The 16,918-nt window shown below is 42.8% G+C and overlaps 1 protein-coding gene across 1 annotated transcript in view; it reads right to left on the bottom strand.

Moving 5' to 3' along the window:
* LOC138962194 (androglobin-like) overlaps positions 1-16,918 on the bottom strand; it is a 248,118-nt gene that overhangs the window by 62,653 nt on the left and 168,547 nt on the right. Inside the window, exons 23-25 of the mRNA XM_070333927.1 lie at positions 14,665-14,890; positions 12,003-12,066; positions 5,409-5,453 (exon numbers count right to left, since the gene is read on the bottom strand). Coding sequence (XP_070190028.1) covers positions 5,409-5,453; positions 12,003-12,066; positions 14,665-14,890 — 335 coding nt within the window. The remainder of the gene's footprint in view (positions 1-5,408; positions 5,454-12,002; positions 12,067-14,664; positions 14,891-16,918) is intronic.

The following is a 16,918-nucleotide window of genomic DNA, read 5'->3' as shown; positions in this document are numbered from 1 at the left end:
AGTTAAGAATTTATTCAATCAACAGCCATTGCCGGATAACATCTGAGGCTAGTTTAGGCTACTACTTGTTCAGACCTTAAGCAACCTGTGTGTTGGTTGGTATTCAGACTAGATGTGTTAGTCTGATTCTCATTCTCTCTCCCTGTCTTTTGTCTGGCTTTGTGTGAGCCAGTCATGTTATGTATTCTCTCCTGTGTCACTCTACTGGTTCTACTCTGTTTGTCACATGCATTTTCATACTCTGATACTTTTGCTAGTCTTCATTTGTATTACCTTTTTACCTGTACATAATCATGTGAGTTTTGATTAACATTCCTTTGACTAATTCAGGCATGATAATGATAGTGATCTTCTGAGTTAAAATCTCAGACAATAGGGAGATACTGTCTACAGGCTGATGCATATTTTTAACTATCAATTCCCATGTTACACTTTAAAGGCGGTTGCCTACAGAAGAACTTTGCGACTGATAAAAACCTAACATTTTGTGCAGTCGCATAGGTGCATAACAGACTTTTAATCTAAAGCGATATGATTTAGTCACGCTTCCCTGTAAAGTAATAGACTGTTGTCTAACGCTTCATTTTGAAGCATGGGAGCGCTCGCTTACCCCATGCCTGAGTTATCTTTCTTATTCTTGTCGTTATTATTCAACTCGATGAAGATGTGTCTTCATGGCGATGAACATGCTTAATAATAACAATTATTTTGCAGTTGCGGTTCATGCAGTTGGTTAATTTATGTAGAGCATTTTCCTATGCAAGGCTTAGGCCTAAGGGAAGATGTTGGTTACTTCCCTTGACATTAGCTGTTGTGGAGTTGTTTAACTCACTGTGGATTCTCTTTCAGAGAATGCTGTGTCTGCAGGATTTTGGGCTAAATTGTTACGTGTCTATATTTGTCATGATTATTTTGACAAATGATACATTCATTGGTTTATGCTTTGTATTATGTCATGTGTGACTTAGAAGGCATGTCGTTTATAATTGTATTTTCTTTTCTTTTTAGTGCCTTCTTCTTTACACTGCTTTCTGGTTTGCACCAGAAATACATACAGTGGAGTCCAGCTATAACGAACCTGGGTATAACGAAATCCCGCTTTTAACGAACTGCCATTGATTTCCCGGCAGACAGCCTTCTATTTCTTACTTGTTACTTTCGGGCTACAACGAACCTTTTGAACTCATTTGCATAACAAACCCCTCTTATAACAAACACGTTTTCATCGCCCCAGAGCCGTTTTGTCTCTAAAAGTCACAAGGCTACAACGAACTGATGTCAATAATTGTCTCCAAAGACAAAAATACACAAACACAAGTGCACATCGCGTGATGAGCGAACTCTGAACAAACAGCGGGAGGTGCACGGAACAGCCACCGCCGCTGTGTTTTCACTATTCCAATCAGCTGCTAAGCTATGACTGTGCTCTAAAAAGTCGCAAGGCTACAACGATGTGAGGTGAGATCAAAGGCAGGTCCATTGTGATAGCTGGGTGGCCTTGTTTAGAGACACTGACCTTCTTCCCAGGGGTCATTGACCCAGTTTTAGCTATGAGAGGTGGTTCCCCTTTCATATGAGAGAGGAAACACTTCCTGCACCGGGGTCAGTGACTGAGTTTAACCCATGGGGAGTTTAACCTATGGGGCGGTCTCTTTGATGTCTTGAGAGGAAACTTGGCCAAGGTAGTACATGCACCATGAAATCGGAGATTGATCAGAATGTACATGTACATGCTTTTACACGACTTTTTACATTTAGTCAAGTTTTGACAAAATGTTTTAACATAGAGGGGGGAATGGAGACGAGGGTCGTGGTGTATGTGTGTCTGTCTGTGTGTGTGTGTGTAGAGCGATTCAGACCAAACTACTGGACCGATCTTTATGAAATTTGACATGAGAGTTCCTGGGTATGATATCCTCAGACGTTTTTTTCATTTTTTTGATAAATGTCTTTGATGACGTCATATCCGGCTTTTCGTGAAAGTTGAGGCGGCACTGTCACGCTCTCATTTTTCAACCAAATTGGTTGAAATTTTGGTCAAGTAATCTCCGAAGAAGCCCGGACTTCGGTATTGCATTTCAGCTTGGTGGCTTAAAAATTAATTAATGACTTTGGTCATTAAAAATCTGAAAATTGTAAAAAAAATTTTTTTTATAAAACGATCCAAATTTACGTTCATCTTATTCTCCATCATTTTCTGATTCCAAAAACATATAAATATGTTATATTTGGATTAAAAACAAGCTCTGAAAATTAAAAATATAAAAATTATGATCAAAATTAAATTTTCTAAATCAATTTAAAAACACTTTCATCTTATTCCTTGTCGGTTCCTGATTCCAAAAACATATAGATATGATATGTTTGGATTGAAAACACGCTCAGAAAGTTAAAACGAAGAGAGGTACAGAAAAGCGTGCTATCCTTCTCAGCGCAACTACTACCCCGCTCTTCTTGTCAATTTCACTGCCTTTGCCATGAGCGGTGGACTGACGATGCTACGAGTATACGGTCTTGCTGCGTTGCATTGCGTTCAGTTTCATTCTGTGAGTTCGACAGCTACTTGACTAAATGTTGTATTTTCGCCTTACGCGACTTGTTAAATTTTACTAAATTGTGACAGTAAAGTGAACATTTGAACTATGCCTCTATGGATTATATTATGAAGCTGTTGAAAACATGCAGAGATTGTACTCTCCAAGGAAAGATCGATGGGAAGATCATTCAAGGTGAGTGGGAAAACGTGTCTTAAGGCCATTTAGGGTTGAAAGCTCTACAGCGAATTACTGATATAACGAACTAAAATGTATCTCCCTTGAGATTCGTTGTACCCGGACTCCACTGTATATTGTTTCTGGGTCATTTATATACACATATTGTTTCTGGTTGCTACCAGAATAACAACCTTTTTTTTCTGCTTTCTGGTTGATACCAGAATTCATAGTCTCTATTTCTGGTTTGCACCAGAAATTCTCGTTGCTACTAGAATAATTACCTCATGACACTATTTCTGGTTCTGGTACTGGTAGATACCAGAATTCATAGTTTCTATTTCTGAGTTGCACCAAAAATTCTGGTTGCTACCAGAATAACCTTTTTTTCTGCTTTCTGGTTGCTACCAGAATTCATAGTTTCTATTTCTGGCTGGCATATATTGTTTCTGGTTGCTACTAGAATAATTACTTTTTGACACTATTTCTGGCATATATTGCTTCTGGTCTTACCTACATATATTGTGTCTGGTTCTATTATTGTTTCTAGCTGATTCTGGTACTGGTAAATACCAGGATTCATAATTTCTAGTTCTGGTCTATATTAGAGTTCTGTTCATTGTTTCTAAATTATAACTTATAGCATTGTCTCTGGTTGCTACCAGATTTAGCTAACCTGTTTTGGAATATTTCTGATTTAGATAAGCTACCTGAGTGGTTATTTTTAGTTACATTTCCTTCAATAAAAGATAAGTTAAAGCAACCTCTGTCTTCGGTGTCTTAATTGTATGCTCCTCTGCCTGTGCTATATATCCTTTTCCTTTCACCCGACCTTCCCACAATTAGATACATGAGTGGAAGATGGGTCCGAAGTTCGATTAGCAGTACTTTAGGGTGTAACTGGAACAGTCAGGATGGAGTTTATGTGAGATAAACAAGGCCTGACGTCCTACCTGTTGTTCAGACATCGCGGACTCAACATTCACACCGACCGCTAGCTTATTCTTCTTCGCTGCTCGATCTGCCGCAATTTGTAACTTCCTCTGCCTCTTGCATGATGGATACCCGCAAAATTTATCTTTTAGAGGGCGAGTTGAGAGAAACATTGCTGTCTGAGACGTCGAACCGATTCGAAATAACGTTCGCGTGTTTATGCAGATATGGTGTGCGCGCATGCGCAGAACGACTTCCCGGCTAAAAGTTATTGGTAATGACCAATCAGCGAATAGATTTTAAAAGGTGAACAGGGTCCCCACTGGTTTTTAGAAACAAAATTCCATGACTTTTCCATGACTTTCCATGAGCCTCAATAACATTTTCCATGACTAGATCCACAGGTCGCCATTTCCGAACACGCAAACTTTTTACGTCTTGTCACTGCCAGTTTTGACACTGGCTTGCTTTGCACTGAATTTGAGTCAGTTTCTACGCAGTGTCTCTTCGACAAGCAAGTCAAGCATTTGCTACGCAGTCAGATTATCGGTAATGTTTGCTGGTCCTGTCATTTCACTAAACAGGCTCAATTTAGTAAACTGGACCAGCCACTGTTTGTATCCATCTGCACTTTCGTAAATTCCGTTTCGTAACTGTCACTGTGACTTGACGAACTGTCATTTTTTTCACCGCGATACACAGTTCATTGCGAAGATCTTCCTCGGTAATTCGTTCCAATTCCGAATACTTTTTGTTGTCAAGAAACAACTCGACAGAAAATTTCAAAATCATCATCCTCCATCTTGCTTGTCGAAGCGCTAAAGTACTTTATCGATGCAAAAACAAAAGCAGAAAACTTTGACGAAACCGACTCAAATGCAGCGCAGACGACACGACGAGATAACGGAAGGAAGTGAGCCTCGCTTTGGCTCAAGTGCCGTTAAAAATACCGTTATTCTTGTATGCAAATACGAACAAGAAGTTGGTCATACGAACAAGCCTTGTGCTGGCGACGCAAATCGGGGAATGGCTGGGCAACGAAAATCGCCGCTGGCGTGCTAAAGGTTAATTTTTTTTTCTTTCTTATTTTTGTGAAATTTCATGACTTTCTATGACTTGAATTGAAATTCCATGACTTTCCAGGCCTGGAAAATTAAAAATCAAATTCCATGACTTTCCAGGTTTTCCATGACCTGTACGAACCCTGGGTGAAGGTCACTTTTCCAAACATGGAACATTTTGCCTGTGAAAGTATCATTCGCTAGCTCTGTATTGTGTCCGTTGAGCGGTATAAACGGACTTTATTTTTATGACTGTGACATCGTCAACAAAACGGGAATTCCCGCCGAGTACGGTGCACGCAATAAATCTGACAAACTCATCAATATGTTGCTGCTGCTCTGCCGTGAAAAAATCGATTTTTCACAAAGTTTGCAGACTTTTAGCATTCACTCACTTTGCAAATCATCACTTTATTGAAAAAAGGAGGATGAAATTGACAAAATAAACAACATGCAGTTATTCTAGGGTGTTCAAAGTACCTAAATATGCTGAAAACCCGAATCACATCATGGTACTATTTTGGATCAAAATTCCGTGCCACCTCTGCCCTTAAAAACAAAAGTCTGGGGGAAAAAACGAAAAAACATCTAAAAACACACAAAATTAAGAACAACATCAAAGTTATCGACACAACGTCAATGCTTTCTGCTTCAGTCTAAGGCTAGGGTTAAGGTGGCTAGGTCTTGAAATGGCGTTACAAACCTGTTGCGAATGATGGGGGTTCTGGTTGTACACTCGCTCAAATTGCTACACAAGCACACAAGATTGGGTCAGAGAGTGTCACATTTCACACGCTGCGCTCACACAAAAACATTTATGGGTGGTCACAGAGTCTATGCAGGGATGCAAGACCCCTTTCACCAAACACAGTCATTTCAAAGTCATTGCACACCCACACAATCATTTATTATCAGGTTTAACAGCTTCATACTGTCATACTGCAGTAATTGTGACATACTGTATTTCAGACTGTACATACACTGAAAGATTTCCCTTTCGAATTCAACAATATAAAATTTCAAAAATAAATTTTGATTTAATTAATATACTTACCAACTCACATAGAAAGCATTAACTTCAGTTAAAGTGCTAGGACACTGAACTACGCTTCACCCCAAAGGGGAAGCAACCCCCTAAAAAAGAACGGCCTTGACCTCTAACCCAAGCTATACAAGAGTCGAGGTCATACCGTCACGTGACCTATCACGCGTGACTCAACCGCCGCCATGTTGAAACCTCACTCCCACTGAAGTGATCTGTTCATTTTTAGGGAAACCCTAAGCAATAACTTCGTTTTGTGATAAGACATTGAAGCACTCTTGCATGGCAACATGGGGAAATAACTCTGAAACAAAAACCGTATGCCATATAAGGCATGGTCCTTAGCGGTTATTTCCACTACCGGTGTACTGCGCCTGCGCAGGATGTATACCGGTGAAACTCATCCCGTATTAAAACATATACCCCCTTTAAAAAATTTGCGGGGCAGGCTGGGAGGGAATTCAATATGTGAGTTGGTAAGTATATTAATTAAATCAAAATTTATTTTTGAAATTTTATATTAAATTACATATTCTTACGCAACTCACATAGAAAGCAGATTGCTAATTTAGGTGGTGGGCAAATGAACTCACAGTTAACATCTTGCAAGTATCTGGCCTGTAGCTACAATAGCTGGCAAACCGAAATTTCTGTTCTGCCGAGCACCAGATACGTCCCCAGGAAAAACATAAAAAGACATCTTCTGCAGAAGATGTCTAGTAGATGTGTGCTAAAATAGCGGGTACTTAAAATACCCCGCCGATAGAAACTCATGACTACGTCCCTGAACGTTCAATGAGCTGCATTCATGACTTATGTAAGTCTCTCAGACTTGAGAACAGGTAAAGAAGAGGCCTACACTCTGACCTCTTGAGCCCGTGCTGCCTGAAAAGGGAGGACTGACTGCCCCCCTCCCTTTTCCTTGCCACCACTGTAGGCATGCCTAATCAATGTGGCAGTCCATTTAGCTAAGGTTGACTTCACTAAATCATTGCCTCTAGAAGAGGCTAATTTTGTCAAGGATTAAACAATCCGAACTCAAAAACTCCAAAACTAGGAGCAAGTCCCAAGTCGGGACTGGAGATTTGCTTTCAGCCAACCAAAGGGAGGTTCCCTTTAATCACGCTGGCTACAAAGAACCCAAGTGAAAATATTTTGCGACCTAGCTGTGTCAGTGCAACTGAAATCACATAAAGTCTTAATTCAGAGACGTGGGAGAAAAATCGGAAAGCCAGGATAGGTGGTTCGCCACCCGCATTGAACGGAGAGAAGTGGAGTTCTTTCCGTTAATATACGCCATTAGTTCCAAGCCAGTCAAAGTGACACAAAACGAAGACGCTGAACCCCTATGGAATCTCTAGACCAAATCCAGAGTTGGGGCAGAAGCCCCTGAGCGTCTCAATGATTCCCTTACAGTAGACACCCGTGTGGCTCGAGTGTAAAAACGGCGCCCTCTTGCCAGCCCAAAGGACTGGCAACCAAGATTGAATGGGCCCATAATGTGCGACCAACAGGCCGCTCAAAGTAAAATCGAGAGTATTATCCGGGAACAGGGAGACGAACATTTAGCAGAAGGTGATAGTACCGAGAGGCAAAACTTCTATCAGCGGCTTCTCCAAATTCACCAGGAGGAGTAGAAGCGCGTAGTGAGATAGGGTCCAATCCGAGTGGACATTCTTGGCCCACTGACTAGAGTCTGCCAATAAATACATAGAGCCTCTCAGAAAGGTACTTCACCGCTAAAAAGATCTCGTGGTGGTAAAAACCACATCAAAACCTCGCATGCTCGCTGTGGCAGTGATAAGGGGCGAGATGCCACCCCCTGCTTATTGAGATAAAAGACCACTGTGGTGTTGTCTGATTGAATCAACACATGTTCTCCCCTGACAAGAGGAAAGAAATCCGCAAGAGACAGAACTGCTTCGCTGGTGGAGAGAGAACCAACGGGAACGCCCTGCATGAGCAGTGGTGTGAGAATCCAAAGATTGGTTGTGTCTGTGAACCAGTCAAGAAAAGACACTAACATGTTCCAGCTCTTCATTTGATTGCTTAGAAAACGAAACCAGAGCCCTGAAGATCTGAATTAAATATATGCACGATCTATATAAGTGACCCAACAGGAGGGGCCCCAGTGCCTCCCTCAATAAAGTGGAAGTTCTAATCGCCCCTCCAGCCGCTGTGGGAAAACACAGAGGCAGAGAGAAGAGTGGAGCCGAACGCTAAGACTCCAGTTGACAAGTGCCAAGAGTATGCATGAAAGCATGCTATTGTTTGCCCACTGAACCCTACCGCTAAATCGCCTCGAGGAGATAAAGTGGTTGGCGGGTATTTGGCAACGTGCCATGCCGAGAAGAAGATAAAAAACCAAAGCTGAGAACGGCCAGCTTAGCGCTTTTCTCTGATAAGAGAAGCCGAGGCCTGCCGTGGGCTTTTCCTTTTGCTGTGAGATTCTCTCTGTTAGAGAAGAGTCCGTGTGCAAATAAGAGGATTCGCAAAGAAGACCCTCGAGCAAGGAAGAGATTTAAGTCTCACCGACAGAACAATACTGTCGGCCGAGGCCTTTTCCCAGACGAACAGCAAAGCTAAACCCTTTGTATATGTGTCCCGACAGAACACAAAGGCATCCCGTGAGTACGAAACCGCACAAGGGAAAGAACGAATCAAAGTCTTGTACCAAGACGCGGATAATAGAAAGAAGAGCGGCCACAATCTTCCACAGCCAGGAGATCATTGTTCTTGAAAACAGACAGTTTCTCCTTGCTATGAACGTTAAGATGTATGATCGACAAGTCCGGTGCAACCGGAAGCGGTTCCGTAGTACGAAGAAAAGAATAAACTAAGTTCTTAGGCTTGGTGTAACCTAGGACTACGGATATCGCTCAGCGAGTGAAGCGTTACTTGCGCGGGTGACGCAAGCGAAAGCAACGCCGCATCGCTGCCCACAAAGGAAGTGGTGGAAAAGGAGAATCATATGAGAAAACTTCCCCAAGTTAAAATTCTAGAGCCAGACAAGAAAGCGTCCCTGCGTGTGTAAACCGCAAGTGCGTACAACCGTGCCACGACTGACATTTGTTCGGCTGAAACCTTAGCCAAAGAGGCCAGGAGTATGGGGACGTCTTTCACGCTAGAGTCGTTTCGAAATACGAAAGGATCCGACAACACCGCGATCGACCGCGAAAGAGATCGAAGAAGTGTCTCTGAAAGAGACGCAAGTTCCAACGAGTATCTTCCCGTTTCATCCAAACCAAGTAATGCGCCTTCAGAGTAAGCACAATGTTTGTCCAAACGATAGACATCCTCTCTGAGATTAGCCGACTCCGGAGTGACCGGAAGCGGTGCACTCGGCAAAGCGTAAGTCTCAATAAGACTGTGAAGACGTCGGGAGAGAGCAAACTTGCGTGAATGAAACGAAGTGCTCGACTTCCGTAACTGGTCTGAGGCAAGCCATGGCTGAGCAGCATCAGGAGCCTGACCGTGTGCAGCCAGTAAAGGCACAGTATCCACAGGCAAGCTATTCTCAGAACCCGAAGTTCTAGCCAGCACCCTGGAAAGTTCGTAAGCAACAGAAGGAGACTCGCTAAAACGATATCCCTGAACTTCCATTAAAGCAGGGCGAAAATCACCCACCACTGAGGGTGGTGGTGCCGCAGAGCTTGTCATAGCTGTCACCCCTTCAGCGAAGTACTTGGCAGACACCTGAGCTGCAGTAACCATAGCTGGTTTAAGTCTGAGTGACAACTTGACATCAACTTCCTCCTCAGAAACTGAGTGAGAATCGTCGAACTCCGAATCTGCTGTGGCCGGACCGTGAAAGTCACTGTGACTAGCTGCGTCACTAAAACGATCCACCACAGGCGAGGCTGATTGCAAAACGGAAGAACCGTGCAAAGCCTGCCCGAAAGCAGCTTCCTGCCCAGAGGGAGGAAGTTGAGACTTGTTTACATTCACCGGAGACATACCAGTCTGCCTGTGAGTACAACTGTCTCGTTGTCCTGTGTCGACCCCCCGTGAGTTCCGCTTGCTAAGAGCGATAGCCTCTGGGAAAGTCGAACTTTCACCCCCCGGCCGTGGCGGGGGGGCTACTAGTTCCGGCCCAACTTGTTGTCCGGTGTCGACCCCCCGAGTTCCGCTTGCTAAGAGCGATAGCCTCCGGGGAGTCGTACTTTCACCCCCCGGCCGTGGCGGGGGGGCTACTAGTTCCGGCCCAACTTGTTGTCCGGTGTCGACCCCCCGAGTTCCGCTTGCTAAGAGCGATAGCCTCCGGGGAGTCGTACTTTCACCCCCCGGCCGTGGCGGGGGGGCTACTAGTTCCGGCCCAACTTGGAACACTTTCACCAGAGAACCTGGCTACCGGTGAACTTGACTAACCTGTAGAGCGTGAAAGCTCCTCGTATGAAGTAAACACACTCCTCTGCGTGCACGTCAGCCGAAGTGACTGTGCATGAAGGCGGAACCTCGATGCGTGACAACAAGCCGCGTCGCCCACTCCCGCCGGGAGCGAGCACAAAATCGACGAATGGCAACATGTTATACATTTGGGTCGAAAACATCTCAAAAAAGGGAAGAAAAACCATCTTTAACACAAGTATTCTTTCCCACTGTGTTTGCCTTGGCTGAAGTAACCTAAATTTAACCTGCTTCAGCACCGGCATGATTGGACTCATAGGGTCCGAAATTTAACAGACATTCTTTCTTTCTTCTTTATATAGTGTTTAAAGCCATATGTACTCGATGACTATACACACTAATTGCTTTACCCACAGCTGGAGACATGCTAAATTAAGTTCCCTGCAAGATATTGCAATTTTATTTTGATCTAGATCGTCCTATTTATCTAGATTTGCCACAGAGGTAGCGTTGACGCAAGGGAAATACCTCCGCGTCTTTGTTGACATCCTCACTTTTTCAGAGGCTAGAACAAGCTGTAAAACAAGTATATGGTCGGCGCATGGCGACATATCGTCATTACATGGTCTTATGGTGCGTTTGACATCGATTATAGACAAACTACACTTTGTAAACACGGGAGCGCGTACATATGCCTTTAACGTCGTTTTCAACCATTCAAGGCTATTTAACAGACGTAGTAGTAAGAGAAGCTGGGTCAAGAACAGAAATGGTAGTGCCTTTGCCTTTCTCTTTATGCGAACTTAACTAGAGAAACCTCAGCAGCTACTGCTAGTCTGTGGTTTCTATTTCTCCTTGTCAGCCATTGCTGACAAAAAACCAGTCTGAGTTATGATATTGATAAACAACAACCAGACCGAACAACGGAGAAAGAAACAAACGCAAGCAAAAGCAAACAATTAGAACGAGCTCACCCAAACTTGTGCATGAGAAGCAGGGACCTGTAGACGGGGTGAAACACTGTCCAGAAGACAGTAGGCTAAAAGCCTGCAGCGTAGTGTAAAAAGCGTCCGAACTACTTGGTGACTGAAGTGGGAGTGCGGTTTCAACATGGCGGCGGTTGAGTCACGCGTGATAGGTCACGTGACGGTATGACCTCGACTCTTGTATAGCTTGGGTTAGAGGTCAAGGCCGTTCTTTTTTAGGGGGTTGCTTCCCCTTTGGGGTGAAGCGTAGTTCAGTGTCCTAGCACTTTAACTGAAGTTAATGCTTTCTATGTGAGTTGCGTAAGAATATGTAATTTAATCAACACACTGCATGAAATATGATTCAACCTTTGTACTCTCAGTTTACAGTGATTCAAACATATTAATTTCTTTTCAACAAAACAACATCTCATGTGTCCATACATCTGAAGCCATAAAAAAAAAGGATGTAAAACTTTTTTCACAAAGCATCTTCATCCACCAGAATGGAGTAAGCAAAACCTGATGGTCCACCAATGAAAGCAGGAATACCAGCACCAAAGCAGGGACTGATGAAATGAATTGCTACACATTTCTTTGCAGGAAAGCTCACTATAGGGTTTAAACATGAATAATACACCACCACTATCTTACACTCAATTACTCCATAAATCCCTCACACATACACATTAAAGACAATTAATCTTCTGTGTTGACCTTTCTGTCTGTGTAGACTAGATTTTATATTGCAAATAGCAGAACAACTGATCAAAGAGTAATACATTGTACAATATATGTGTTGTTTACGGATGGCATGAACCTGCAGGCATATAGCATAGTAAGTTTTTTTCTATGATATACATGCAGAATAAGATTATGTGTTTCTTTGGAGCTGTTAAGCATACAGGCAGAATGAATGGACAATGATTTTTGATAAACTCACCCTCAGATCAGAATGGCGCTGGTTGCACAGGTATGTCCTTGGCTTGTGGAAAATGTACAGTGTCCTGTTGAGAAGAAAAATAGAAATGAAGGTGGACAGAGACACCCGTGAACACAGCACATACGTGAACGGCTCAGATCATGGGTAAAATTGACACCACCAGATCAAAATTCTCATTTTAAAGCCATGCAGCCATTTGAATTAAAAGGAAACAAAGCATACCACACTGCTTAGCTTGAAATGAACAAAAACGGAATGAAAAGAACCAACAACATTGTTTTGTGTGTGTGGATTTTAAACACATTTTATTCACAAAACACGGCAGGAAATGGCGACTGATTTGTTGCACAGCGACAGTACACTTTTTAAACCCAGGCCAGTACATGTACTTTCATCAATGACAGAAGAAAGCAATGGAGGCCTGCATACTACAGTCTTATTGTTCTTTTACGTGGCTGAGGGATAAAATGCTGCAGTATTAAACTGACTTTTAAAACGTCATATAGCACTCGGCAGATTTGTCTTCCGCTAATAACTTTGATGTCACACGTTATGGGCAAACTTGAGGCAGGTCGCATTCTTGCAAAAAAATCATAAACAACAAAGAAAAGTCATTTTTAGGATAGAAATAGAGAAGCTTTACCATAATAATGTGTTTTAAAAAAGAAAAACATTATAGTGTCGGCAGAACACGACTCGTTAAGTCAAATGAGTTTCGTGTTACATCGTTATGGGCGGAAGATTGTGTTCAAACGCTGTAGTTGACGAAAATTGTATTGAAAAATTGCTGTCTGTATCATAATTAGCGCCCATAGACTTTTGATGCACCAAATATTGTGTAAAAATATGACGTAATTGAGAGCGTGACCTCATAGTTTGTTCGGTCAAACTTATCAAACCTGTTATGGGCGTGAGATTTTTTCAGTGATGCTCTTGTTTTTGACTTTTGCCCTGTCCTAATCAAGCTGGAACAAATCCAAAGGTAAGAAATGTTTTTTCTATTATATCCAAAGTCATTGATTGGAACTGCAGCCACTGGTCTGAGGATTTAGCACGGCCATCAACATCGAACGCAGAAGAAGAAAAAGAATTGATTGGAACTGAATTCTATTAAAATTTAAATACGTTTCAGCACTTGGAAATACGTGATTTGTAATGTTCTGCGATTCCTGAATTCGTGGCTGTCAAAGTAACGGGGTCTGTTAGTTAACTTTTTGGTGTTTTTCTTAAGTTAAAAAGCTGTTGCGTTTATTTGTCATGATGTCAACACATGAATTGCCTCCTGCTTGTCAAATGGACATTCAATATTGTGTGCCGTTGTTATAAGCGCGAAAACAAACTTTGTGACAAAGCAGTACAGGTGGGCGGGTGAGACACAACTTTGTTACAAAGCAGTACAGGTGGGCAAGTGAGACACAACTTTGTGATAAAGCAGTACAGGTGGGCGGGACTGTGACACAACTTTTTGACAAAGCAGTACAGGTGGGCGGGTGAGACACAACTTTGTGATAAAGCAGTACAGGTGGGCGGGTGAGACACAACTTTGTGATAAAGCAGTACAGGTGGGCGGGTGTGACACAACTTTGTGATAAAGCAGTACAGGTGGGCGGGTGTGACACAACTTTGTGATCAAGCAGTACAGGTGGGCGGGTGTGACACATTTTTGTGATAAAGCAGAACAGGTGGGCGGGTGTGACACATTTTTGTGATAAAGCAGTACAGGTGGGCGGGTGTGACACATTTTTGTGATAAAGCAGTACAGGTGGGCGGGTGTGACACATTTTTTGTGATAAAGCAGAACAGGTGGGCGGGTGTGACACAACTTTGTGATAAAGCAGTACAGGTGGGTGGGTGTGACTCAAGTTTTCGATAATGCAGTACAGGTGGGCGGATGTGACACAACTTTGTGATAATGCAGCTTTGGTGGGTTAGTGTGGGATGGTGGGAAAAGTAAAGTTGCTTCTCCGAGGATCTGAAAATTGTGTCTTACGTTTTTATTGTGCACAAAACGAAGACATCGTCTTGGTATAAGATAAGATTTGATATAACAAAATATTAACGGAAAACTGTTACAGCGACCATTTTCTGTTTCGTTTTGCTCTTAGTACTGAAACGAATACAGATGAGGGTTTCTGTCATTGTTCTGTAAAATTTGGGGAGGCTGCTACGTAAGGTGTTAGATTTATTGCACATCAACTGCAGCTACCCGGCAAAAACACCATCCCGAACCACGATCCAATATGGCGGTCACTCTCTAGATCTTTTACACGCTAGATTAAGTCTCTGCCCCCAGTAGACTTGCACGCATCCTGAGAAGACACACAAACCCTCAACCAACCCTTTCCCACACAACAGTCCAAGTCTCTGCCCCCGGTAGACATGCACGCATCCTGAGAAGACACAAACCCTCAACCAACCCTTTCCCACACAACTCATTCTAATCAGTCTCTTCCCCCTGTAGACATGCAAGCATCCTGAGAAGACACACAAACCCTCAACCAACCCTTTCCCACACAACTCATTCGAAGTCTCTGCCCCCTGTAGACATGCACGCATCCTGAGAAGACACACAAACCCTCAACCAACCCTTTCCCACACAACACATTCTAAGCCGCTTTCCCCTGTTGATGGACAAGCATCCTGAGCACACACAGCGCCTGACCTGAAGCAGACACAGAACTGGTCAAAGTCCATCCAGCGCTTCCTCTGCATGGGGGTCTCGGGCTTCCCCATCTCTCCTTGCAAGGCCATCAGCTCAGGGTCCACCTCCTCGCCTTCTTCGCCCAACTCTGCTAGCAAAGAAGCATTGTTGTCGATGGGTGGGAATCCCAGGGAGGTGTGGGCCCCATGCATCTCTCCAGATGCTGCCACTGCCGTTCTGCTCTCACCTGCAAGGTCACAAACAGTGTAGGCAACAAGCTTGCTGGTGTTAATAGCATGGCTGGTGATCACCTGCAAGGTCACAAACAGTGTAGGCAACAAGCTTGCAGCTGGTGTTAATAGCATGGCTGGTGATCAGTTACAAGCTTCAAGCGCTGTAACTCGACTAGTTTTTACCTTCACGGTGCTTGCCAAAACACACTCCCAATACTACTTTTTCACTTACGTTCCTAAAGATTCTAGCTCAAATCCCACCCTCACAGTATATTCCTCTCGATCTTTCTTAAAACAACTGCAAATAGAAATAGCTAATTCACTCCAAATACTACTTCTATCACTTATGTTTCTCAGGATTCCAGAAGAAATCCAACCCTCAGAGTAGATTTTAGTTAATCTCTCTTAGTCTTAAAATAACTGCTGAAAGCAACAGCTAATATTACATCAAACCGTAGTAATTGAAGGGATGCTACTCAATTTCTTTGAATGCAGTGTCTGGACCGTGTCTTCTATTGTCTTAGTTAATACATTAACAACGCATTGTTCACTTGTTACAATGTTAGTGTCACAAGGCACAATTGTGTGCTTTAAAAACATTCTTTGTAATGAAGGGACTTACACTGGATTATATAGTTCACAAGTGGTAAGACAAAGTTAACTACATTGTCTAACAAGAAGGGCAAAGCCCATACTACTCACATGCTTGACCTTGACATGACCTTGACCTTCAGGATCAAGGTCAAATAACTAAACCTAGCAATGACATCATACACTAAGAACTGCTTTACACATTTTTCCTACCAAAATACATGTGACCTTGACCCAAGGTCAAGGTCATCCAAGGTCATGCAACACAAAGCTGTTAATTCAAGACATAGGAAGTACAATGGTGCTTATTGGCTCTTTCTACCATGAGATATGGTCACTTTTAGTGGTTCACTACCTTATTTTGGTCACATTTCATAAGGGTCAAAGTGACCTTGACCATATGTGACCAAATGTGTCTCATGATGAAAGCATAACATGTGCCCCACATAATTTTTAAGTTTGAAACAGTTATCTTCCATACTTCAGGGTCAAGGTCACTTCAAAATATGTATACAATCCAACTTTGAAGAGCTCCTGTGACCTTGACCTTGAAGCAAGGTAAACCAAACTGGTATCAAAAGATGGGGCTTACTTTGCCCTATATATCATATATAGGTGAGGTATTCAATCTCAAAAACTTCAGAGAAAATGGGAAAAATGGGAAAAATAGGCAACATGTATGGCCCCTGCGACCTTGACCTTGAAGCAAGGTCAAGATGCTATGTATGTTTTTTGGGGCCTTGTCATCATACACCATCTTGCCAAATTTGGTACTGATAGACTGAATAGTGTCCAAGAAATATCCAACGTTAAAGTTTTCCGGACGGACGGACGGACGGACGACTCGGGTGAGTACATAGACTCACTTTTGCTTCGCATGTGAGTCAAAAAACAGTTAGTCTGGTCTGTAGACTGGTAAAATGTACGAACTTCCAACTTTACTACTTCCTTCAACAAAAGCATGTGCCTGCACATATCTGCCAAATCTTTTCAGAACGACTGCTACAAACTCAGCGAATCAAGAAGAATGTTATTTTTCAGAAGCCAGAGTACTGGTGAGTGGTTAGCAATAAACTTAACAATAACAAGCTGGTTTCAAGAATGTTTAAAATTAAATTCTAAAAACTAAGCAAGATCAGGCAGAACAGAACGACTGTGTGTGTTCATATGCGTGCCTATGCATGAGTGTGTGTATGAGTGTGTGTGTGTGTGTGTGTGTGTGTGTGTGTGTGTGTGTGTGTGTGTGTGTGTGTGTGTGTGTGTGTGTGTGTGTGTGTGTGTGTGTGTGTGTGTATGTGCTTGAATGTGCATGTGCACATGTGTCTGCTGTCTCACTGTGTGCAATTGTTGCTTCATGAATTTACATCAGAAACATGACTTTTTCATGCAAGTTATTAGTTATAAACCCAGACTGTAAAGTGTCAATGCAACAGACGCAATTCTTGTCTTGA

This window comes from Littorina saxatilis, linkage group LG3 (genome assembly GCF_037325665.1).
Source record: "Littorina saxatilis isolate snail1 linkage group LG3, US_GU_Lsax_2.0, whole genome shotgun sequence".
Taxonomy (NCBI): Eukaryota; Metazoa; Mollusca; class Gastropoda; order Littorinimorpha; family Littorinidae; genus Littorina; species Littorina saxatilis.
Note: the sequence above shows the minus strand (reverse complement) of the source record. Positions and strands in the feature narration are given on the sequence as shown.